Source organism: Pteropus medius, unplaced genomic scaffold (assembly GCF_902729225.1).
Source record: "Pteropus medius unplaced genomic scaffold, Ma_sr-lr_union100, whole genome shotgun sequence".
Taxonomy (NCBI): Eukaryota; Metazoa; Chordata; class Mammalia; order Chiroptera; family Pteropodidae; genus Pteropus; species Pteropus medius.
The window spans coordinates 52,209,273-52,235,956 of record NW_024344378.1 but is presented as its reverse complement, the minus strand read 5'-3'; the positions used below and the strand labels follow the sequence as shown (position 1 = coordinate 52,235,956).

General features: G+C 37.6%; 1 protein-coding gene across 2 annotated transcripts in view; it reads right to left on the bottom strand.

Annotated features, from left to right (window-relative positions):
- Window positions 1-26,684, bottom strand: part of DYDC2 (DPY30 domain containing 2) — a 40,287-nt gene that overhangs the window by 12,247 nt on the left and 1,356 nt on the right. Inside the window, exons 1-4 of one of the 2 annotated variants that reach the window (XM_039872237.1) lie at window positions 23,932-23,972; window positions 23,088-23,242; window positions 22,617-22,739; window positions 19,383-19,482 (exon numbers count right to left, since the gene is read on the bottom strand). In XM_039872237.1, the coding sequence (XP_039728171.1) occupies window positions 19,383-19,482; window positions 22,617-22,739; window positions 23,088-23,234 (370 nt within the window). In that variant the 5' untranslated portion in view covers window positions 23,235-23,242; window positions 23,932-23,972. Of the gene's footprint in view, window positions 1-19,382; window positions 19,483-22,616; window positions 22,740-23,087; window positions 23,243-23,931; window positions 23,973-26,684 lie in introns of those variants that run through there. The other variant, XM_039872238.1, reaches the window with a different exon arrangement.

Genomic DNA, 26,684 nt, shown 5'->3' with positions numbered 1-26,684 from the left:
TATAAAATAACCACTTTCAAGAAGGAATTTAACACAGATTGGGGGATATCAGGAGCAATTCAATTTCGATTAACTGAATTGCCTCTGGGGAACTTGTCTCTTGTAATGAAACTTCCTTGTCAAGTGTGGCTGGATTCTTTTATTTCCTCTCAATGGTGTCTGTTCACCAGCTTAACGTCCACATTTCTTGGAGAGGAAATTTGTTAACCATCCCCTCTCAGCTGCCAAGTTGCCTCTGAAGGTGGAAACACTTTGGAAACTTCACTTTTAGGAAGGTCTTTGGGAATCATTCCTTGGGTAACTTCATCCTGATTCACTTCATTCTTCTCATTCTTTGATGCTGTGACTTCCATTTTTGTTTGCTGAGGTATATCACCTTTGTTAATTTTAGTTTGGAGTTATCTCTTGAGAAAAATTTTGAAAAGATTATAGTATTCTCCCCTTATCCACGGTTTCACTTTTTGCAGTTTTGGTTACTTATAGTCAACTGCAGTTCGAAAATATTAAATGGAAAATTGCAGAAATAAACAAGTCATAAGTTTTAAACTGCATGCCATTCTGAGTGGTGTGATGAAATCTCTTGCCATCTTGCTCTGCTCTGTCTTGGCCCGGACATGAATCATCCCTTCGTCCAGCATGTCCACACTGCATATGCTGCCTGCCAGCCATCTCAGTTATCAGCTTGACTGTGCTTGTGTTCAAGTAACTCTTATTTTACTTAATAATAGCCATAAATCCATTTACATAACTTTTATTACATTATATTATTATAATTGTTCTATTTTATTATTAGTTATTGTTGTTAATCTCTCACTGTATCTAATGTATAAATTAAACTTTATCATAGGGATGCATGTGTAGGAAAACACATAGTATATATAGGTTTCGATACAATCAGTGGCTTCAAGCATCCACTGCGGATCTCGAAACATATCCCCCAAGGATAAAAGGGGACTGCTGAATTTTCGAAGCGCTAAAGATAAGCAAATTAAACTTAAAAGTAGAAAGCATTTTTATGCCACCATGGCTATGCTATCTAGAAATGGGTCATAGAATTCTGAAGAAAGACCTTGAAAAGCATTAGCTTGGGTCACAGTGACTACATACACCACATGATGACATCTGTGAGAATACTTGGACTGGATTTATTCTACCTTGGTTATCTGTTTTTTACTGAAAAGAGATTAACTGAAATAATGGAATTTACCTCAGGAGAGGTAATTTCTGTAGGAGAGAAAACAGAACACTTCCTCCTGAGGGGCTACAGGCAATGGCATTGTGAGCTCGGTGTCAGCTCTGCCTTGCTTCAAACTGCTCCTGATTCCTAAGATACTTTGTCTTGGCTATCTTTCTCAAAAGATTTTCCTTTGAATAGTGTTTGCCAGGGAATTTTATTAAGTTGGATCCTTGCCATAGATTTTCTGACAGCATTTGCTGGAAAGCATTGCCCTGGCTCAAAGTATTCATTACTTGTTTCTCTCCTAGAGAATTGCTTGGAAGATTTTTATCCTAACTAATCTTATACTTGAAACTTTTCATCTCCAGATGGCATTATTGACTCAACTTATATACTATTATCTGTGGTGACATTTGTTTTTTATTTAGGGTTGTTTATTTAGTAGCTTTATCCATGACAGTGATAATTCTTTTGATATTTGGTTTTGAAGAGATCTGGAGATAGATATTAATGTGCCCGAAGGCATGTTCTCAGGAATATTACCCTGCAGAATCTCTTTGGTAAACCTGGCTACTCCTGAAGAGTAATCCCAAGAAACTCTGCCCTGGAGCTTGCCCTTAAATATTGGTTTAATTCTTCCTGATATCAAGATTTGCTTAGTTTTATCATTTGCCATTGAGTCAACAAGCCATCCTTCAGAGTTGACCTCTTGAGGTTTTGTTCTCAACATCTTGATCATTAGGTATTGTTTTTCTATATAAACTTTCTGAACATCTTCTGTTCTGGCCAATCCTATTGGTGGAAGCTTCTCTTTTTAAGGCCATTGTCTTAGTAATTATGTTCTAAATGTAGCACTGAAAATGCTTCTTCCAGACCAGAATTTTTGGGGAATTTCCCTCTGGATTTCTCTGTCAATTTGACTCAAATGCTCCTGAATAGATTCGTGGGGAATCGTGTCTTGGTCAACCTCTTTTCCACATGGTAATCTCTCTGAAAAAGCTGCTTGGGGAATTGGGTCCCAGTCTCATTTGTCCACTAATGGGTTGCCATTGATGTCACTTGAGTAAATGTGCCCCAGTATCCTTTTTAAAGTGACTTCATATATAATGAGCCATATATATATTTATTAAATTATATATTAAAACTACATAAATTATAAAGTTATATAAATGAAATATATATTGTATAAATATTTATATTTATATATTTTTTAGGCATTGCTTTTTAAAGAGCCTGTCTTGAATAGCTTTATCCAAGGATCTCAGGCCTTCAAGGGGCTCTCCTGGGCTAATTATTTTGAGCTAATTTTATTCATGGAATCTATTTAGCAACTGATTTTTGAGGAGTCTCATAAGCACTGCTTTTATGAACTGATTTAGTAATGGATATTGAGAAAATTTTCCCTCATCAACTTTTCTCAATAATTTACTTTCTATGGGCCATTATTCATGAAGAGTTTTCCTTAGCCAGCCTCACCTGTAAACTTTATCTCCCTTGCAGATAATTCTTGCAGTCTCTCCTCAGTAGTTGCACTGATATAGTTTCTTCAGGCAAATGATCTGGAGGATGTCCCCAGATCTGGAATATGTCCCCAGTGGTGACTTTTTGGTGGAGGGGACAGGTAATTGCAGTCTGGCTGAAAATAGCCATGGGTTTCATCATTAGGGGCCATGATTTCTTATCAGTTTCTCTCTTCTTGGCATTATATATGCACTCCTTTTCTAGTGCCTCTTGTGCAGCAATTTTTGCCCCAACAACTCCTATCCATGACCTGTATTTTTTCTGATATTTTTGATTATTCCATTTCACATTGACTAAACTTATTTACAACTGTGATATTTTCAGAAAATGGTATCTTTGGATCATATAATTTTATTCCTGGAGGGCATCCTTTTTGACAATGGCAACTGAATAATTTTTTTCTTTTTACTAATTTCTTTGGAATGGGTATTTTTGACCATGACTTTAGAGGATGGCAAACCCAAGAAACCTCACCTAGTGCCAGCATGATTTCTGACCATGACGTCCAAAGGTCTGCTTTCTGGGAACATATACTGAGATTTCTTCCCTCTGTGACATTTGGACTCGCCTTTTGTTGAAAGACATCAGAAGAAGTTTCTTCTTGACAAAAAGAACTCAAACATGAAAGCAGAGAAACCCTGAGAACCTTCCCTTTACTAATACAAGACAATATGACTCAACTATAAGCCAGCCTAGAGGAACTATTGTCTCAAACATTGAATTGTCTTCAATCAAATCATAAATTTAAATTTTGCCAGGAAAATCACTCACTAATTTTTCTTTGCTGACAAGCATCTTCTCATAGCTACATTTTTAGTTCCTATAAGCCATTTCATTCTCATATTCTGAAAATACGTGGTTGTGAAATCACAGCTTTTATATTTGTTTCCCAAAAGTCATTCTTCTTATTCCCTTTCTAAACATAAAAAAGTTGATTTATTTTCCCATAGGATATTATTCATCCTTTTGAAAAAATATTTATAATCTATATAAAAACATAAGAATGACATCATTCAGTACTAATTATTCAAAAGAATGTTTTCACTGGAAAATATATTCTGTCACTGAGAAGAACATTAATATATGATCTTTGTTACTTATATGATTATAAAGGTATCTCTAAAAGACCTACCATGAATTTTCAAAGTATCTTGTTTGGGACTATAAATGCTTAGAACCTCAGTTAATTTTGGCTGATAATCAAGACAATAAAATATGCTTGAGTGAATGTAAATGCTTCTGTATAGCAATGATTATTTGAAAGCTCTTTGAAGACTTCATTTCATCTAAGCGGTAAGAAAAAGATTATAACTGACTTGGAGCAAAATGTCCATGGACAAGGGATTTAGACTTCCTTTATTAGAAAGCATTAGGCAGCACAGCCTGGCGGTCCAAGGCGTGGGCTCCAGACAAACAGACCCAAGTGCCACTTCCTGGCCATGTGACCTTAGGCCAGCCATTAACCTCTGAACCTTAGTTGTTTCCTCATCTGTAACATTGGCATTATTAAAGGGCCCAACTCATGGAGTGCTGGAGAATTAAATGAGATAATTTAATTAAGCACTTAGCATAGTGTCTGGCATATAGTAAATATCCAACATAAGTCAGATGATGATGATGATGATGATGATGATGATGATGATTGAAAGCCAAGATAATGCTTTTTAACTATGTCTGTTTCTTTTTTTAAACGTGTGGAGAAATGAACTTGAGTGGTAAGTGGGAATTTCCATATTCCCTTTAGAAGAGTATTGAAAGTCTGATGAGCACACAAACTTCGGGGGGAAGATGTGCCCCATCCTAAACCCTAGATCTTCAGAAATGGTCCTGATTTTCAAGTCACTTCAAAAGCAGGCATATTTGGGGGTAAATTTATTTGGCCCTTAATTTCCTGCTAAACAAATAAAAGCTGGAAGCCATTCCAGACTTCTCCCGCCCACTCACGGTGGATTCCTCCTGCCCAGCCCTTCTTCTGCACCCTGACCCTCTATGGCAGTTTGTTCACACACACCCTAATTATGCTCCAGTGAGTATTCACTCTGGCCTCCATGCCTTTGCACATCCCATTCCCCTGATCTACAATACTCCTTGTGATGTCTTTCACCTGCCTTCATTTCTGCTGTTGTCTCTCCCTGCACTAGACTCCTGCTGTGGTTGCTGAACCTCTCCCTTGTCAGCATGAGTCCCTTACCACTCCTGCCCATCACAACTGCCCTTAGTAGGTAGAAAAACAGGTGAAGAGAGCTGCCAAGCATAAGAACTAGGAAGTGAGGAAAACAAGATAGTTGTTCTTCAGTTTAGTCTCAGTTGCTCAGTAAGAGCAAAGCAAGCTTGGTCAGAGGTGAGATACATAACTTCACCTTAGAGGCCAGAAAGACTATACCCCAAGTGAAGGCATTCAGCTCCCTTTAGAAAGAATGTGTCCATCAGAAGAGAGCAGCACAAGCATTGGTAGTGACCTCTAACACTGCCCTGGGGAGGGAAGAGGGACTTGGCCATTTTACTTTGCCATTTTCAGTTCCTGGGCGAGGCTAGCCCATGGTAAAGCTCGTGAGAGTCTGGTAACCAGTCATGACTTGGTTTATCCTGCACCGCAGGATAAGGTTATCTCCACTAGGAGAGGGATGAGTGGGGCTAAAAAGCCACATGCCCTTAATCTTTTGATTCCCGGGGCTTCTCTTCTGAGGACACAGCTGATGAGAGTTCACTTTGAAACCAAATTGTTGAGATTTGGACACTAGCTCTCTCCCTTCTAGCCACATGGGCTCAGGCAGGCTACCTAATGTCTTTGTGCCTCAGTTGCTTCATTGATAAATTGGGGATAATAAAAGAATGAGTTTGCAAAACATATATCTGGTAAAGGTTCAGTATCCAGCATATATATAAAGATCTCTACTTTTTACATATATATCAGATTGGCAGAAAATAAAAGTAAAATAACTAGCTCAGTGTGGCAAGAGTATAAAGAAATGAACATTTTCATGTGGGCCTATAAATTAGTGTAGCTTTGCAGATGACAATTTGGCAAAATTGATTGCAATTAAAAATAAAATATTGGAGAATCTTTGGAAACACGGCGGAGTGAGAGACGTCCCCAGATCTCTCCCCTTGAAACAATAAGCTGAATATCTAAAACTCAAACAAAAACACCCAAATTGCACACCAGCACGTCTGAATGTGGGATCTGAGCATAAGAGCTACCACAGGTCAGAGCCCCAAGTGTTGGGCAGTGGACTGGGAGTAATAAAGAAGTTGCCTCTCACAGCCACCGGAGCTCCCTGCAGGAGGAGAGGGAGGGGAGAAGGAGCAGAGAATTCCTGCGGCAAGTTCTCCAAATAACTCTGCCTGGGAAAGCTGTAGGGCCCAATCATCAGGGCAGAAAGCACAGAAGAGGGACAGGACAGCAGAGGAACAATGGAGTTTTGCCGGTGACAATTGTAAAACCAAGGCTGAGCTGCAGCCCCCAACCCCCCACCTAAAAGGCCCCTCCTCCCATATCCTCCAAGACTGATCATCGCTAAGCCCCAGGGGAATCTGAGCAAATGCTGCAGAGATTGTTGCTGACACTGACAGGGACTGAAACTGAGGGTAGCGAGCGTGATTAAATATCTACAAGAAAATTTTAAAAGCATTATTAAGACTTTATATAAAGTAGGGATCCAAGAGACTTAGATGCCACCTACTGGAAACTAAAAGAAAAGCACCTTCTTTGCAACGTGCTAACGAGAAACCTTTATATAATAAATCTTCTTTCTAGAAAAACAATAGAATACACTTCTATTAATGCCCAGGCAGAGAAATAGTTCATTAAACACCATGAACAACCAAGGTGACAAGGCATCTCAGAAAGAAAGAGAAAAATCTCCAGAAAATAAACTTACAGACATAGAAATATGTGACAGAGACTTCAGGATGGTACTTCTGAAAAATCTCGGTGAGATCCAAAAAAATCTTACAACAATTTCAGGATTGAAAAGATAACTAGATAAGCAGAGCAAGGAGACTGAACCCCTCGAAAAGAACCAAATAGAACTTCTGGAGATGAAGAACACACTACAAGAGTTGAAAAATGAAATGGCAAACTTGGGAAATAGAGTTGACCAAATAAAGGAAAGGATCAATGATATAGAAGACAAATCTAGAAATAAATCAGAAGGAAGAAGAAAGAAACTGAAGAATGAAAAATTATGAAAGAGAAATTCAAAAACTAGCTGATACCATCAGGAGAGGAAACATAAGAATAATAGACATTATGGAAGGTGAGAAAAAGGAACAAGGATTAGAAAGCATTTTCAGACAAATAGATGATAAGAATTTCCCAAAGCTAAAGAATGAGGTGGAGCTTGGAATTCAAGAAGTCAATAGAACACCCAAATATCTCAACCAAAAAAAGCCTTCACCAAAATACAGCGTATTAAAATTATCAAAAATCAACAACAAAGAAAAAATTCTCAGGGCAGCCAGGGAAAAGAAGACGGTAACCTATAAAGTAAAACCCATTAGAATATCATTGGACTTCTCAGCACAAACCTTACAAGCCAGAAAGGAATGGAATCGAATATTCAAACTATTAAATGAAAGGAACTACCAGCCAAGAATAATGTATCCAGCCAAGTTCTCCTTTACATATGAAGGAGAAATTAAGACCTTTCTAGACATACAAAAATTGAGGGAATTCTCCACTATGAGGCCTGCACTATGGGAAATACTGAAAGGTGTCAGTTTACCTAAAACAAAATGACAAAAAAAAAAATAATAATAATTAGGAGTAAAATGACTATCAGGCAAATCGAAGCAGAGGAGTGCAACCCTTATTAAGAACAGGGCATTATAAGCTTAAACAATAAGAAGAGAATTGTTATAACAAGATAGTAATGAACATTCAGCATACATAGGAACAAATTGAGATAACAATGACTGAAAGGGGGGTGGATTCAAAGATCCAAATTCTCAAAGGGCAATTAAGATAAGGCACACGCAGAAGAAAATGGACAACTGTATATATCTAACTATCCTTTACATATTGATAATGGTAACCCCATGCCAAAGATTCAGAACAATTGTATATACCATAAAACAAGAAGCCAGAGGGGAAACCCACAAAAGCCAACCAAAATAAAGAAAACAGAAACACAAGGACAAGGAAGCAATGGAAACACCAAGCTACCAGAAAGCAAAAGACAAAATGACTATAAGAAGACCTCATATTTCAATAATCATCCTAAATGTAAATGGACTGAACTCACCAATAAAAAGGCACAGAGTTGCAGACTGGATCAAAAAACAAAACCCAACCATATGCTGCCTCCAGGAGACACATCTCAGCTCCAAAGACAAATATAGACTTAGAGTAAAAGGGTGGAAAATGATATTTCAAGCAAATGACATTCAGAGAAAAGCGGGAGTAGTCGTACTAATGTCGGATGAAATAGACTTCAAAATCAAAAAGGTAAAGAAAGATACTGAGGGATACTTTGTAATGATAAAGGGAATCATGAACCAAGAAGACATAACACTTATTAATATCTATGTTCCCAATCAGGGAGCCCTGAAATATGTCAAGCAATTACTAACAGAACTAAATGGAGAAACACACCAAAACACTATTGTAGTAGGGGACCTAAATACCCCACTGTCGGATATGTACAGATAATCAAACAGAAAATCCATAAGGAAATAGCATCTTTAAATCACACATTAGACCAACTGGACATATTTGACATTTACAGAGCCTTTCATCCCAAAACAGCTGCTGATACATTCTTCTCTAGTGCACGTGGAACATTCTCAAGAATTGACCATATACTGGGACACAGAGATAGCCTCAACAAATATAAGAGGGTTGAAATCGTACCAACCATATTCTCTGATCATAGTGCCTTGAAACCAGAGATCAACTGCAGAAAGAAATCAGGAAGAAACACAAATACATGGAGATTAAATAACTTGCTACTGAAGAATAACTGGGTCAGACAAGAAATCAAAAGAGAGATCAAGAGATATATAGAAACAAATGATAACGCTAGTATAACATATCAAAACTTTTGAGACACAGCAAAAGCGGTCATAAGAGGAAAGTTCATATCATTACAGGCCTATCTCAAAAAACAAGAACAAGCCAAATAAACATCCCAACGCTTCATCTCAAAAAAAACTACAAAAGGAAGAACAAATGAAGCTTAAAGTCAGAAGAAGGAAAGAAATCATCAAAATTAGAGCAGAAATAAATGAAATTGAAAACAACAACGACAAAAAATTATAGAAAACATAAATGCAACAAAGAGCTGGTTCTTTGAGAAGGTTAATAAAATTGACAACCCCCCGGCTAGACTCACTAAAGAAAAAAGAGAAAGGACACAAATAAACAAAATCAGGGATAAAAGAGGGGAAGTTATGACTGACATCACAGAAATACAAAGGATCATACAAGAATATGATGAAAAACTATAGAACACCAAATTTAATAACCTAGAAGAAATGAACCAGGTTGTATAGAAAAATACAACCTTCCTAGACTGAATCAAGAAGAACTGGAAAATCTAAATAGACTGATCAGCAGTATGGAAATGGAAACAATCATCAAAAATCTACCAAAAAGGAAAAGTCCAGGACCAGATGGCTTCACCAGTGAATTCTACCAAATATTCAAAGAAGATTTAATACCTATTCTCCTCAAACTCTTCCAAAACATCGAAGAGGAGGCAATACTTCCCAACTCATTTCATGAGGCCAATATTACTCTGATACCAAAACCTAGTAAAGATAACACAGAAAAAGAAAATTACAGACCAATATCTCTCATGAACACAGATGAAAAAATTCTAAATAAGATACTAGCGAACCGAATACAGCAGCATATTAAAAAGATTATACACCATGATCAAGTGGGCTTCATGCCAGAGGCACAGGGATGGTTCAACATATGCAAAATGATTAATGTGGTATATCACATAAACAAATTAAAAAATAATGATCATATGATCATATCAATAGATGCAGAAAAAGCCTTCAACAAGATGCAGCATCCATTTATGATCAAAACACTTAACAAAATTGGTATAGAAGGAAAGTACCTTAACATAATAAAGGCTATATATGACAAACCCTCAGCCAACATTGTACTTAATGGTGAAAAACTAAAAACTTTCCCTCTAAGATCAGGAACAAGACAAGGCTGTCCACTATCACCACTGCTATTCAATATAACATTGGAGGTCCTAGCAAGTGCAATCACGTAGGAGAAAGATATAAAAGGCATCAAAACAGGAAACGAAGAAGTCAAACTGTCATTATTTGCAGATGACATGATTTTCTATATAGAAAACCCTAAAGACTCCACAAGAACACTACTAGAAACAATAATCAAATACAGTAAAGTCTCTGGATACAAAATCAACATTCAAAAATCCATAGCTTTCCTATACTCTAATAATGAAGTATCAGAAAAAGAAGGGGAAAAAGTGATTCCTTTTGCAATTGCAACAAAAAGAAGAAAATAGGAATAAATTTAACAAAACAAGTGAAAGACCTATCTAATAAAAACTATAAAACCCTTTTAAAAGATATTGAAGAAGATACAAAGAAATAGAACGATATTCCATGTTCTTGGATTAGAAGTATCAACATAGTTAAAATGAATTTATTACCTAAAGCATTATACAGATTTAATGCAATCCCCATCAAAATCCCATCTGCATTTTTTAAAGAAATAGAACAAAAAATCATCAAATTTGTGTGGAAGCACAAAAGACTCTGAATTGCCAAAGTTATCCTGAGAAAAAAGAACGAGGCTGGAGGCATTACGCTGCCCAATTTCAAATTATACTACAAAGTGACAGTAATCAAAATAGGATGATATTGGCAGAAAAACAGACACATGGACCAGTGGAACAGAATCGAGAGTCCAGAAGTAAACCCATATTTATATGGACAAATAATTTTTGACAAAGAAGCCAAAAACATACAGTGGATAAAGGAAAGCCTCTTCAATAATTGGTGTTGGGAAAACTGGAAAGCCACCTGCAAAAGGATGAAACTAGACTGTTGTCTATCACCACATACCAAAATTAACTCAAAATGGATTAAGGATCTGAATAGAAGACCTGAAACAATAAAATGCATAGAAGAAAATATAGGAATGAAACTCAAGGACCTTGGACTTAAAGAGGATTTTATGAATTTGACCTCAAAGGCAAGGGAAGTAAAAGCTAAAGTAAATAAATGGGACTACATCAAACTGAAAAGCTTCTGCTCAGCAAAAGAAATTATCAACAAGGTAAAGAGTCAACCATTGTAATGGGAAAATATATTTGCAAGTAACACCTCTGATAAGGGCCTAATATCCAAAATATACAAAGAACTCATACAACTCAATAACAACAACAAAAAATGATCCATTCAAAAAATGAGCAGAGGACCTGAACAGACGCTTTTTCCTAGAGGACATACAAATGGCCAAGAAATATATGAAAAATGCTCAACATCGCTAGCTATTAGGGACATGCAAATCAAAACCACAATGAGATACCATCTCACACCTATTCGAATAGCTATAATCAATAGGACAAGTAATAACAAATGTTGGAGAGGATGCGGAGAAAAAGGAACCCTCATACACTGCTGGTGGGACTACGAATTGGTACAGCCACTATGGGAAACAGTATGGAGATTCCTCAAAAAACTAAGAATTGATCTACCATATAATCCAGCAATCGCTCTACTGGGTAATAATCCCAAAGACTTGAAAACTCATATCCAAAAAGATATTTGCACACCAATGTTCATAGCAGCATTATTCACAGTGGCCAAGACATGGAAGCAACCCAAGTGTCCTATGATAGATGATTGGCTAAAGAAGCTGTGGTACATATACAATGGAATATTACTCAGCCATAAGAAGAGATGAAATACTGCCATTTGCAACAATATGGATGGACCTCGAGATAATCATGCTAAGTGAAATAAGCCAGACGTGATATCACTTATATGTGGGGTATAAACATAAAAACAACTGAGCAAGACAAACAAATAGAGACTCATGGGCATGGACAATAGACTAGTGGTTACTAGTGGGGTGGGCGAGGAGAGTGGTTACCAGTGGTCAAAGCGGGTCAAATATAGGGTTTAGGGGGAGGGTGAAGTGGGTAAAGGGGATCAAAAATATGGTAGCTGAAGGAAACTGGACTTTGAATATACAGATGTCAATTAACACAATAGAATATACAGATGTCAATTAATAATGTACACCTGAAAATGATATAATTGTATTAACCAATGTTACCACAATAAACTTAATTTAAAAAAATAAAAAATAAAAAAATAAACTATTCTTTTAAAAATAATAATAAATAAAAACTGAAGTATATTATTGAGATAATTGAGGATGTTTGAAAATGGACTGTATATAAGATAAAGATTTTTTTCAACTTTTAAAAAATTAAACATTTTATTTTAAAATAATTATAGATTTACATGCAGTTGTATGAAATAATATAGAGAGATCCTATGTATCCTTTACCTAGTTTCCTCAAATGGCAACATCTTGCAAAACTAGAGAACAACTGTGATATTGACATTGATACAATCCACCAATCCGATTCAGATTTCCCCAGTTTACTTGTATTTATTTGTGTGTGTATTTACTTCTAAGCAATATTTTTCAGATGTGTGTAAGTTTGTGTATCCTCTACTACAATCAAAATATAGTTTGGTCACCACAGGAATCCCTCTTGTTGCCTTCCTATAACCGCATCCATCTCCTTCCTGTTCCAACCCTTGTCCCTAACCTTTGGCAATCACTAACTAGTCTCCATCTCTGTAATTTTGTCATTTCAAGAATGTTATATATGTAGAATCATATAACATGTAACCTTTGGGGATTAGCTTTTTCCATTCAGCCTAATTTCCTTCAGAATCATCCAACTTATTTCTGTATCAACAGTTCATTCATTTCTATTGCTCAGTAGTATTCCATTGTATGGCTATACCACAATTTGTTTAACTCTTCACCACTGAAGAATATCTGGGTTATTTCCAATTTTTGCCTATTCTGAATAAAGCTTTTATAAACATTTGCAGGCAGGTTTATGTGTGAACATAATTTAAAATGTTTCTGGGATAAGTGCCCAAGAAAACAATTGCTGGGTCACATGGCAGTTGCATGTTTAGTTTTATAAGAAACTGCAAACTATTTTCCAGAGTAACCGTACTATTTTACATTCCCACCCATTAAGCACATTACAAACCCAGAGCCAGTCTCCTTACCTTGCTCTCTCAAGCTATTGTCAGACCAGCTTGGGAAGCCTGTCCTGTTCTTCTGTGAAAGCTTCATTACAGAAGTAATAAACCTCCTCATATCCTCTTGGTGTAAGTTCCAAGTGAGTTCATGCCTGAGGCTCTATTCCTATGATCCATAACTGAAATCTATTCCTATAACCAAGCCCTGACCTAAGATTTAATACTTTTTCACTAGTAACGCAGTAGGTCTAATCTGTTTCAATTTACTTTTTAAATAAAATATCTTGATCTCAGGTAGAAAATAAAACAAATCGTCTTTCCATTACCATAGTGACTACCTGAAGTAAACAAGGAAGCACTATTCAAATCACAGTATTTCACATTTCTTTGCCAACAAACGGTTTGTTCCTCCCAAGCCACCCCACTATATTTTATAAAAGAAAATGACTATTAGTTAATATATGTTAGAAGATTTGACTTTCCTCCAGCACAGTAGTTCTCAGAGGCAATTCTGTCCCGAGGCAGAGTGACCAACAGTCCCAGTTTGCCCAGGACTTTCCTGTTGTTAGCACTAAAAGTCAGCATCCTGGGAAATTCCCCAATCCAAGCTAAACTGGGACAGTTGGTCATACTACCCTCATTTGGTAATGTCTGGAGACATTTTGGTTGTTCAACTAGAGTGTATGAGTGTGTGTGTACTACTGGCATCTAGTGAATAGAGGCCAGGAAAACTACTCAACATCTTATAGCATGCAAGACAGCTCACCACAACAAAGAATGTCCAAAATGTCAATAGTGTTAACTTTGGAAAATAGCTCTAGCATTTTACTATTCAAATTGTGGTCTTTGGACTAGCAGTTTGGACATGATAGAGATGATACATATTAGAAATGCAGAATCACAGGCTTGACCCTGTGACATAGCGACTCCAAATCGGCCAGCCATTTAACAAGCTCCCCAGAAAATTTGTATGGACATTAAACTTGAGAAGTGATGCTCTACTACACTTGTTGTTTGTTCTTTCTGAGCGTTGGCATGGATTTGTGGTTTTGCAAAGGCTCAAATAGTTTCAATTAATTATAAGCACCGGTTTCTCATTGAGATCCAGTGTTCACCACTGCGTCACCAGTAGCTTCTCTTTCCAAGCTGACCTCTCTACCCAGGGGCCTCTGAAAGCATCCCTGATCTCTGACAACAATCACACAATGTCTCAGATTTATCTTCTGGCGTCCTGCATCCAAGAGGAAATCTTTTTTTAAAAGAGACCTGGTTTCATTTAGTGAAGAACAAGATTGAGAGACCTAAACCAGGCCACAGATTGGTACATCTTAACACTTAGGATAGAGCAACAGGACACTAGACAAGAGGTTAAATAAATCTTTCTTTCAAAAAAAGGGTATTCATGTGTAAGTATAGCACCCTTCAACAGAATCCTGTACGAGTATTGGAAACAAGCAATAAAAGGAACAATTGAGGAAAATACAAGTTCTTGCATTTTAGCCTAACACTCTTCTTTAATCCTTATTTTCATGAGCACTAGTGTCATTTACCATGCAGTTTTGTTTTAAACTCCAATTTCTTTTTTTAAATTTTATAAAATTTATTGAGGTGGCATTAATAACATTAGATGTTTCAAGTGTACAATTCTGTCATACATCATCTGTATATTGCATTATGTGTTCACCACCCACAGTCAAATCCCCTTCCATTACCATATATTTGACTCCCTTTACCCTCTTCTACACCCCACTATTCTCTTTCCCCTTGGTAACCACCATACTGTTGTCTGTGTCTATGAGATTTTTGTTTGTCTTGTTTTTTGTTCACGTTCAGTTTCATATTCCACATATAAGTGAAATCATATGGCTCTCATCTTTTTTCATCTGACTTATTTTGCTTAGCATGAAATTCTCAAGATCCATCCATATTGTCACAAATGGCAGTATTTCATCTTTTCTTATGGCTGAGTAGTATTCCACTATATATATGTACCACATCTTCTTTATTCAATCATCCATCGAAGGAAACTTAGGTTGTTTCCATGTCTTGGCCACCATGATTAATGCTGCAATGAACAAAAGGGTGTATATATCTTCAGGAATAAATATTTTCAAAATTTGGGGGTAGATATTCAGAAGAGGGATTGCTGTGACACATGGTAGCTCTATTCTTAATGTTTTGAAGGACCTCTATACTGTTTCCCATAGTGGCTATAGTAATTTACGTTCCCACCAGCAGTGTACGAGGGTTCGTTCCTTTTCTTCACAACCTCTCCAACACTTGTTATGTCTTGCCTTGTTGATAATAGCCATTCTAACAGATGTGAGGTGGTATCTCATTGTGGTTTTGATTTGCAGTTCCCTTATAGCTAGTGAATTTGAGACTCTTTTCATATATCTGTTGGCCATTTGTGTGTCTTCTTGGGAGAAGTGTCTGTTCTGGTCCTCTGCCCATTTTTTAATTGAGTTGATTTTTTGTTCTTTAGTTGTACAAGTTCTTTATATATTTGAACTCTAATTTCTTGAAGACCTTTGGACAATTACATAGTAACTACCACAATACAGCAGTCCAAATTTAAAAAGTCAATGAGATATGTAAGCAAATAGAACTGCATTAATATTAAGAATCATTAAAGATAGGGAGTTGTTTCACTGGATGGCACTTGTTTCAAAGGAGGCATTTATAAATGAGGATTGGAAATAATGATTTAGGAGCAGCAGCTGAAGCCAGAAGAATTCTGGCTTTCTGAAAGGGAGAGCTGCTGGGAAGGTAGGGGTTTAGGGAAATACCAGGCTTCCCCGGAGACAGGAAGTGAATTCTGCTAATAATCAAAGAGCTTGAAAAAGAAACTTGAACCTCCAATAAGTTTGTAACCCCAGCTAAAATCTTGATTTCAGCCTGTGAAACTGAGCAGAAACCCCAGTTGAGCCTTGCCTGGACTTCTGACCTACAGAAATGTGAGATAACAGATGGGTATTGTTTTAAGCCACTAGTTTGTGATAATTTGTTACACAGAGGATCCTCAATCTACTCTCTGTCCCGGAATACTAGAAGGAGTTGGATAAAAGAGTATCAGTGACTGTGAATCATCATAGAAGAGTTTTTTCCCTAAGGATGGGAAGGGATGTCTGAAGGGGCCATCAGTTGACTCCATTCACCTCTATTGTCAATCACAACTATAAATGATTTAGGATTTTCTTTCATTTTTGCAAAATATCAAAACATGAAATTAAGATACTTTTACCTTGGTGGCCCTCAGTTGATTTTTCTCTCCTATTACTCATTGGCTCTTTGATAATGAGATTTCCCTGCCCATCCTCTCTATTATCCACCCCAGATCCCCACTGAGTTGACTGGTTTTTGTCCCATTAAAGAATTACTTGATATGGCTGAACTCATCAATCCCATGCATCAGCCAAGTTAGCTTGCATCAGGATCATTTGGAAAAATGGAAGAGAGGCCATTTTAATATTGATTTTAAAACATAGCTATGAAGCTACATTTGCATCTGGAATAGAAGAAAAACTGATGGCCTTCTAAGCCAAGAATTATCATCTTCTAATGCCCTAGAGTATTTTCCACAAGATGTCAAATGTTTAAAGAAAACTTGGAAACGAATAACTTACCATTTTCAGAGTTGTAATTCCAACCTTCTGAAGCTCCTTCAGATGATGTACAGCAAATTTCACCCCCCACTTTGGCATCTTGCAGTGAAGCCAGGCTAGGCTTGGGTCTTTGGACTTCCTTAGAGCTCAGGGGAAGGGGCAGTGGCTCAAAGCTGCCCGTTTTTGTGGCATCACCCTGCCTGTCCTTTTCACAGGTACTACATACTTATTAGGAAGCCCACACCTGCCCTTCCTCCTGTGTCTTTATTGCAGGAAAAACCACCACCATCCACTCATGTGACTCAAGCTAGAAACCTAGCAGCCATCTTGGATCTTTCCCACCTCCATTCTATTCACCTTATTTGGTGACCAACTTCTTGAGTTTACTTTCAAGTTATATCTTACATCACACGAGGCAATACAGTGTAGTCCTTAAATGCAGAGATTCTGACATTCTAGACAGGCAATCCTAAACATTAAAATGAATTATTGTCTATAACATGATTCTACCTCTCTTGTTCTACAACAAGGAGGCATTTTCCATAGGAACACCATTCTAAATGGTATTAGGTTACTAGGCTAATCTATTGCGGCCTGTTCAGACCACGATGTCCATAAATGCTGGTTGGAACTCCTTTCACTCTCTTGGGCTCTGATGAGCCCGTTCCTATCTCTGACCTGGGAGAGCCATCCACACCGTGAGACAAAGAGAGAACACCAAAGTAGCAGTGGATTCCAAAGTTCTGAATATTTTCCTTAAGCTTGGCACATGGAGATCCTGCATATGGCAGCCTTGGACAGGTGTGTGTGTGTGTGTGTGTGTGTGTGTGTGTGTGTGTGTGTGTTGGGAAAAGGACAGTAGGAGATCTCACCTACCCTTGAGAGGGTAGTGTTGTGACCTTGGGTGTTCCTGAGCTGCCCATGCTAAGGCCCCATCGTAGATGTTCCTTGTGGGCAGCAGCCCTGGCTGGAGTGGGGCCCACTTCATAAGGGTACCCTGTGCAGTTGTATATGGCCTGCATTTGGAAGGGCAGCATATTTGGTTTACTGTTCTGCTGTCACCATTATGAAATACATAATAATCTTGGGACAAGAAAGCCCACATTATCATTTTGCATTAGGCCCCACATATTATGTAGCCAATCCTCGGCTAGAGGAAGGGGTAAGGAGTCAGGGGTCTGGAATTGCAAATTAATTCTTAAGAACAGGTAGCCTGTCATTTCCATATGTCTTCCATTAGTTGCCAGCTCTTGTATGAGTTCAACTCATTCGTTCAATTATTTGGCAGATATTTGTTGGGTACTTCCTGTGTGCCAGGCACTGTTTTAGGTGCTGGGGATACCAAAGTAAACAAATAAAATCTCTCTTCATGGAGCTCATCTTCTACTGAGACTGGTGGGGAAGAGGATATGAAATATGCGTGGCTGTTCAGATGGGATATATGTGTATCTATAGGAAGTATGGATAGAATATATATATATATTCTTCATATATATATGAAGGAGAGCTAAGATGGCCAGAAAATGCCTCATTGAAAAGGAAACTTTTGAGAAAGACCTGAAGAGAGACTCCAAAAATGGAGGGGTTGGGTAGATGGGAGAATTCCAGGCAGAGAGAAGAGAAAGCAAAAGTTCTGAGGTAGGACCATGCCTGGCGAGTGTGGCTGGAGTGGAGAAAACAATATGGAGAGTAAAGTTGATGGGGAAGCAGATCTTACAGAGTCTGGTAGATTATAGTAAGGGCCTTAAATGTTTCTGTGACTAAGATAGGAAGCCACTCATTAAACATGACCTGACATATTTCACTAAGATCATCCTGGCTTCAGTGATGAAGATAGACTGGAGAAGGTCAGGGGCAGGAGAAAGGAGACCAGTTAATAGGTTATTGTAATAATGTAGGCAAAAGATGAGTGGCTTGGGCATTCAAGTGGGTAAGTTCTGGCTTTATTTTAAATGGAAAGCCAAGAGATCAGATGTAGGGTGACCAAAAAAAGAGTAGAGTCAAGGGCGACACCAAGAGTTTTGACCTGAGCAAATAGAAGAAAGGAGAGATATTGATTCAGGGAGAATATCAGGGATTCCATTTGGATAAGTTAAGTATGAGATGTCCATCGGTCATTTAAGCAGATGTCAAGCAGACAGTTAAGTTCAAGGAAATGTTGACTAAACATATAAATCTGAAGTCATCAGCATATAGATGATATATGAATGAATATAGATAGAAAATAGTTTTTAAAAATTTCCAAACCTTTGACTTTTACTGACACTGGAGTTATTTCGAAAGACTGGTTAGCGACATGGGTACACTCTAGGATGTGTGTAATACTCTTAGCTAAAGGTAAGACTTGAACACATGAGATGACTGTATTTTCACTGTCTAATCTCCAAAAAAAAAATGATAAGAGAAAAAAGTCTCATCAGTTTGGTTATTTATTTTAAATCCTTATTATGAGTTTATTTCATTCTATAACTAGTTCAAATTTTCCTATGATTAAGAATTTTTCATGGCTCTCAGAACAGGACATGGGGTGCAGAGTCCCTACAGAGATCTCCCCTTCAACAGCCCCTCAAATCGTGGTTCAATTCACATAGTTATTGTCACTGTTAAGAGCTCTTCTAAATGGCCATTTTCTTAGCTTGCAGCTTTGAGAGAAGCATCATTAGAATCATCTATCCTCTGATAACCTAAAAAGAAGATTTGGAGCCAGGGTGCATTTCGGGAGCACTTTCATGCTGAAAAGCCTAATAATATATTTCTTGTGTAGTTGACATTCCACTCAGTCTAGCCAGATGAGTCAAAAGAAGAAAACTGTTGAGGTATTTCTGAAAGCATATTGGAAGTACCTGGCAGGGATTCCTGCTTCAATGCCTCCTTTTCAAGGGGTTTTGTGTTCTCCTGCTTGAATATGGTCTTCTTTGTGGAACTAGCTACAGATATCAGTGGCTAAATAGAGAACAAAAGAAGCAAAAAAAAAAAAAGTCATTAGCAGAGACTAAAACACACTTGGTATGGCAAGAACATGATATTGCCACTTTCATGCCCAAGACTAAAAACAAAATGGAAACAGAACTGCTCTAGCAAAGCATAGAACAAAAATCTGGGAGAATCAAGATGATTCAGCAATAACGTAACTGCCCATCAGAACAAAACTCAATACCTTTTAAAGGAACACAAAATCTAGACACCTACAGAGTATCATATAAATGCTTAGCATAAAAATAATAATTGCTAGACATGTAAAGAAGCAGGAAAACATGAACCATAATCTATAGAAAAAATATTTAATAGAAAGAGACCTGAAAATGACAAAATGATGGAATTAGCAGACAAGAACTTGAAATAGCTATTAGAAATATTTTCAAAATTTTAAAGGAGAAAAAAATGAATATAAAGAGTGAAAAAATAGGGGATATAAGTAGAGAAAATAGAAATTATAAAAAGGAACCATATAGAAATTCTGAAATTGAAAAGTACAAAATCTAAAATGAAAGAAAAAAAAATCACTGAATCCCTAAATAGGATATCAGACATTGCAGAAGAAAGGGTCAATAAACTTGAAGACAGATCAACAGAAATCATCTAAACTGAGGCACAGAGGAAAAAAGATTAAATTAATGAACATAGTCTCAGTGACCTATGAAATGATAACAAACAGTCTAATATCCATGTAATTTCAGTTTCTGGTTGAGGTTGGAATTCTTGTAACTTAAATTCTACTGGACACCTCTACCTCCATCTTTGCCCAGAAGTCTCAGAAGTCCATTCTGCAATGGACCCTGTGGGGCACTGCAGAGAGGTCTGCGAAGTACTTACCCATATGATCTCTAAGACCCTTCTAAGTTCAATGTAGCATATATGTGTATTGAATCTATAAAAATGTATTTCTAAAACATTTTTATGGCTCATTATGCCTCTGCTTAATGTAGTAAAACCAATACAAAGGCAACTTTTGTCACCTTTCTTCTAGGTCTGACCCAAATGCCACATCCTCTGTGATCTTCTTGATTGCTATAACTGCATATGATCTCTACCATACACAGTCCTCTGTTTCTACTCTTCTTTCGACATATCTACTGGACCAGTAGTATTCAACCTGGGATACTCAAAGACTTTCTAAACTATATGTAAGCACTGATGGCCTTAAGATATTAAATAAAATCTTGCAAAGCTTTGAGTATGTTCATATAGGCCCATCAGCTAAATCAGCAGGTCTGCTGAAATCTTATGCAATCCATCCTGGACCTGTTTAAGACCAGGTTTTATAGCACTAGTGACACAAATCCTGAAGGTGATCAATAGCAAGAAATAGTTCGCAATTCATCTTTAGCCACCAGGAAACCAGAACTTAGAATCTTGTCTTATTTGATGTACCGCCACCTCTTTGTCCTTTATCTAGCTCTTTCAATTTATACTAGCAGAGTAACTTGCACTTGAATGACATGACTCTCCCTGGCCAGGTAAGCAATAAATTCAGCTTTGTTTTAGATCAGCGGTCCCCAACCTTTTTGGCACCAGGGACAGGTGCTTCTATGAGAATCTAATGCCTGATGATCTGAAGTGGAGCTGAGATGGAGATGCTAGCACTGGGGAAAGGCTGCAAATACAGATGACGTGTCTCTCACTGGCCCGCCGCTCACCTCCTGCTGCGCAGCCCGGTTCCTAACAGGCCACAGACCAATATCAGTCCGTGCCCAGGAGTTGAGGACCCCTGTTTTAGATCATTGTTGGACTGTTGGGTTCTCTTTGTTTCCTTCTAATAAAGAGAATCAATTTTCATAACCACAACTTGCATATAAATTCTTTCCTAAAACTGAGAATTTGCACATAGTTCAGGCATCATTTTACACATCTAAATCTTGTTAAGGAATATGCTACAGGGCATAAAACCTCTTGAATGCAACACAAAGAAACAATTCAAAATATTGAGGTGAGCAAAGTTTTCTTTAAATAAAGGCACCACAAAACCAGGGTAGGGTTTGGGGGGTTCTTTCCCCGCCTTACATATTTATATTTCTATTAACAGTGAGATATTGTTAGAAAAAGATTTGAGTGGGCAGCAAGGTGGTGCCAACTTTTGCCTAATGATCTCACCTCTACCATCTCCCAACAACTGTTATAAAAATATTTCAGAGGGAGAGCTCACTTAGACTACTGTCTTACAATAATATGAAACCATTTTTGTTTTGATTTATTTATAAAACGTCCAGGCTTTAAAAAAATCTGTTAATTGTTTATAAGGAAAGCTGAGCACAATTGTATAAATATAAATAAGCTTAATACTTTCATGTCTTCATCAAAGTGGGCTTTGGAAATTAGCAAAAGCTAACTAATTGTATAAGACTGTATTAAAGATTTTAATGCATGGAATATAGTGATAGTTATACAGATGTCAGATATCAAGCCCAATAAGTAAATTCCTATCTGGGTATTATGTCCTTCATAGAAAACATATTTTTTTTTTCAGAAGAATGTGGCAAAAATTATGAGAGGTAAAAGATATGCTTGTCAGACTAATGAATACTCAGTTATTTCCAACTATTCCAAGTTCGTAATTTATGACTGCTACACAGCATCACAGGGGTGGTCTCTGTGGCTTGACACATAAATAACTAGCACAGAATAAGATATTCAAGTAAATACTATATAGCACAGAATAAGATACTTAAGTAAATACTATGTAAATAAAATAATATACCTGAAGTATATACTGATAACTATATTTGGCTTCTGAAAAATATTGGATAATTTTTGAAAAGTGCTCAAAGGATTTTGTATAAAAACATATTTGTTCCAAATGACATATTAGGTTTTCTTTAATCTGATTTTTTAATCCAGTAACGTCTAAGGTAGTTCCTGAAATCTAAAATGAAATTGCCTTTAAACATTTTTTTTTCATTGACAATGATCCTATTGAAAGGATCGTCAATAAGATTGGTTTACATATAAACATATGAACATGGAGGACAAAGTAGGCTACTGGGAGCGTCAACGTGTTTTGTACTGTGGCCAGGCTGACTGTGGATTTCCCGGTATCCATCACTGGGATCTGTGCCAAAAGCTCAGTTCCTCCTACCTACCTTGTGACACTTCTCATACTTCTGCTGAATCTCATACTCTTCTTGCTTCAGTATTTCTGTCATTTTGGTTTCCTTGAGGTTATCATCATATTCTTCCTTCAGCTGGGTCTTCTCTTGTGTATGCTGGGGAGATGTGACAGAGTTGAATCAGATCAAACTCTGGGAAGCATGTTTAAAGGGCCCTCTTTCACTGAGATTGTTGGCCTCAGGCCCTTCAGACCTCCTGAGTCTGCTCCTGTAACTAGCTTTAGCCTGCTAGGAGCTCTAAACCCACCAACTCTATTACTCCTGTGAGTTGGATTCCTTCTTCAGCCCCCCAGACTTCCTGCACTGATAGGATATCTAGGACTAAGCCACCCTCGCAAACTGAATAAACCAAGGAGAAACCCCAGACCAGCTCCAGAATCCTGCCTTGGATTTCAAATTACTCTGGAAAAGCCCTCCCCAAGGTGACGCAAAGCACATACATACCTTTTCTTTTGCTTTAGTAATTTTCCTGTAATGATAAAGCCAGTGAGCCAGGTACTCTATAGGGTCACTGGGCCGAACCTTCCCCACCTCTGCCAGAGCCTGGGCAAGGCAATTTCCAAAGCATCTCTTCAGGTAGTCAGTTTCCATTCTGTGGTCTTGGGACAAATCAAAACAGAGTCACATTACTTTATACATCTAATTTGATTTTTTTTTAAAAAAAACACATTCTAACCAATATGGATTCATTTCAGGATAAACATGAGATGGTTCTGGATCCCAAAAGAATCAACAAATACATACATGCCAATAGCTCTTACATTCAAATGGACTTTTTTCTAAAGCTCTTCACTGTCCTATGTTCACACAATAGGTCCTGGGGGTCATCAGGCCTGACAGGAGCTTGATAGATTGGTGGTTAAAGGTGGCTAAGGCCTCCACTTACCCACACATTTCTACCCTTGAGTGGAGAGGAAATAAATGTGCAGGTGTGGGTCCCAAGAGGGGCTCTAAACACCCAGCAAGCTATGTTATTGTGAGGTTGGAAGCCATAGTCATCTATGACACAGATAAGACAGGATTATTCATTTCACAAGGGACCACTGAGAAGCCCTGGGGAGAAGAAGGAGGGAAAACGCCAGGCATTGTAGCTACTGCTGTCAAGGGGTCTGCCAGCACTTAATAAACATGATATTCCACTCTCTATTGCTTAAGCAAGAAACTACTTAAGGTTGAGTTGATGTCCCTGGATTCACTATTAAGCAGATTTTAAGAGCTAAAGGCAGTGTAGCCTGAGTTAAATGACAGTTAGGAGTTGGCAGTGTAGTGCAGCACTATGAAGACAGACTCTGGGATCAGACAGACCAAGTTCGAGTCTTTCTTCTGCCGTTTATTAGCTGTGTGATCTTCGACAAGTCACCAGTCTCTGTGAACCTTGGTTTTCTCATCTGTAGAAAAGAAAAGCAAAAGTATGTGCCTCATAATAGTGAGGATTAATGGAAATAATAAATACATGTAAAGCACTTAGCCTGGCACATAGTGAGTGCTTAATAAATATTAGCTATTACGGTCGAAGGTTGTGGTATGAAACGGCCTAGCACCTGGCCTATTCCTCAGCAACTCCATATTCCTGAAATTTATATATTTTAACTCCAAAAGAGCTAATAATAAAGTAACTAATAAAGGCTCAGCTCCAGTCTTAACATTTTCTGGAGGCATTTTCCAGTTCAAGGTAGGAAAGATAGATAGATACATATGAATACAGAAAAAATATATATTTCCTAGCTCTTCCCACTGCAAAGGCCTAGAAACAAACAAACAAAAACTTCAGTAGCAATGAGCACACTAAGCACTCAGAATTCGTCTTTAAATAGCTGTCACCACTTAAAAGGAATCAGGGTTCCTTAGAGAAATGGTTAATTCCAACATTAGGGCAGGAAAAGTCCAATAAGCCTGGAACATTTTATTGTCCCAGACAGAGAATGTTAAAAAATAAAAGGCCTGGAGACACAGGAACCAGCTCGAAGGTGCTGCTGCAGGCCAGATCTGGGGTAATTTGATCATCAAAATGCATAATGACTTAAATGGATTATAACTAATTGAGTAAAATAAGCATCCATGAGTCTAAGAATAAATAAGTAGGTAAGTGAATGGGAGAGATGGCAAGTTCTTAAAGTAGAAGGCCAACTAATAAATATGGAAACAATAATGGAGTTTTAAAAAAATCACCATTTTGTGACCATCATAGTATAACTGAATCAAGCCAGAATCATCAATGAATGCTAAAACTTGGCGAATATTTGACAAGAAATAGGATATTTATATAGTCTCAAAGTTTCTCCCACAAATTATGTGTTAATTCCAAAGGGAAATATAGAAACTTTACAGTGATAAAACCTGGCTGACACAACCTTAACCAAATGACGAAAGTAAACATCACCAATTAGGGACAAAGTGACATTGTGCATCTCCTGATATGATAGACTTCTTAGTGGGACATAATACAATTTTGTGGATTTCTGTCAAAATGCCTACTTGATCTGATTGAGGAAACATCAAATAAAGTCAAATCTACAATACACAAATGATATGTACTCTTAAAAATGCCGAGGTCATGAAAGACCAAAAAGAAGAGAACCATTCCAGATCAAAGGAGCCTAAGCAATACATGATCCCAGACGGATCTGGACCAGAAAAAAGAGTTCTACATAGGACATTGTTAGGAAAATTGGATAAACCGAATGTGAATTGTAGATTAATTACATAATAGAATTGCATCAAGGTTTAAATTTCCTGGTTTGGGTAATTGAAATATGAGTAAGAAATTTCTTAGGAAATACACACGGTGTGGTAGAGCTGAATAACAGCTCCCAAAGATGTCCAAGTCCTAATATCTAGAACCTATAAAATATGTTACCTTATACGGCAAGAATTTGGGAATGTGTTTAAATTAAGGGTTTTGATTTGGAGAGATTATCTAGATTACCCAGGTAGGCACAATGTAATCACAACTTGTCAGAGGGACACAGTAAGATCACACAGAGAAGGTGCTGTGATGACAGAAGGAGAAGGAGAAAGGTGATGTGATTCAAGATCATAAGCCGAGGATTATACGTAGCCTCCTGAAACTGGAAAATGCAAGAAAATGGATTCTCCTCTAGAGCGTCTAGAAACCAGCTCTGCCAACACTTTGTTTTAGCCCTGTAAGACTCATTTTGAATTTCTAACTTTAAAAACCATAAAAGAATATATATGTTTCAAGCCACTAAGTTTGGGGTACAGGAGTTCAGAATGAATCACCCCAAAACGTGCCTCTGTGGTATGCAGATTGTTTTGAGCTAAAGGAAACCAAGACCCTGCAGGCTAAAGAGAAACTTTTGCCCCCCACACCAACTACCTAGAAGAATCTGAATTAAGAGCTTTGCCCATAATAAGAGATTATTAGAAGTAATATTTTTTGACCTATCTATAGGGCAGGAAAAACCTAATTACTGAACATCTGCTCTTCTTAGTGTCCTGCAATGACCTACCTGCCCTCTGAAGCCCCTTAAGTAATCCTTAACTCATAATGTCATATATGCTTCATTTTCCTTTTCTGTCTTTGAATCTCTCATGTATGTAGGGTCTCTGACATACATGGATGTGGAGTTCCCATATGTATGTAATTAAATTCAGTCATTTTCTCTTGTTAATTTGTCTCATGTCTAATTGATTATTAGATCAGTCAAAAGAGCCTTGAGAGTAAAGTTTCTTCCTCTCCTACAGGGGTGGTGGTGGAGGGTGGAGATGCGGGGGGGCATGTCTCTTTCTGCCAATCTGTGGCCCACCTGAACCAATACACTTGGATAAACTTTCTTCTATACCCCTTTTACTCAAGAGTGGTCCAAGATCAGCAGCATGGCATCTCCTGGGGGCTTGTTGAAATGCAGATTTTCAGGTCTCACCCCAAGCCTACAGATTCGGTCTACATTTAAGCAAAATCCCTAGGTGATTTGAAGTCACAGATCTACTTTGCCTTTATCACTATAGAACTGTGCTTCCCAGAGAATGGAATTATCAATTTTGCATTCCCAGGAAGCCTCTCCACTTCCAGTCCTTGGG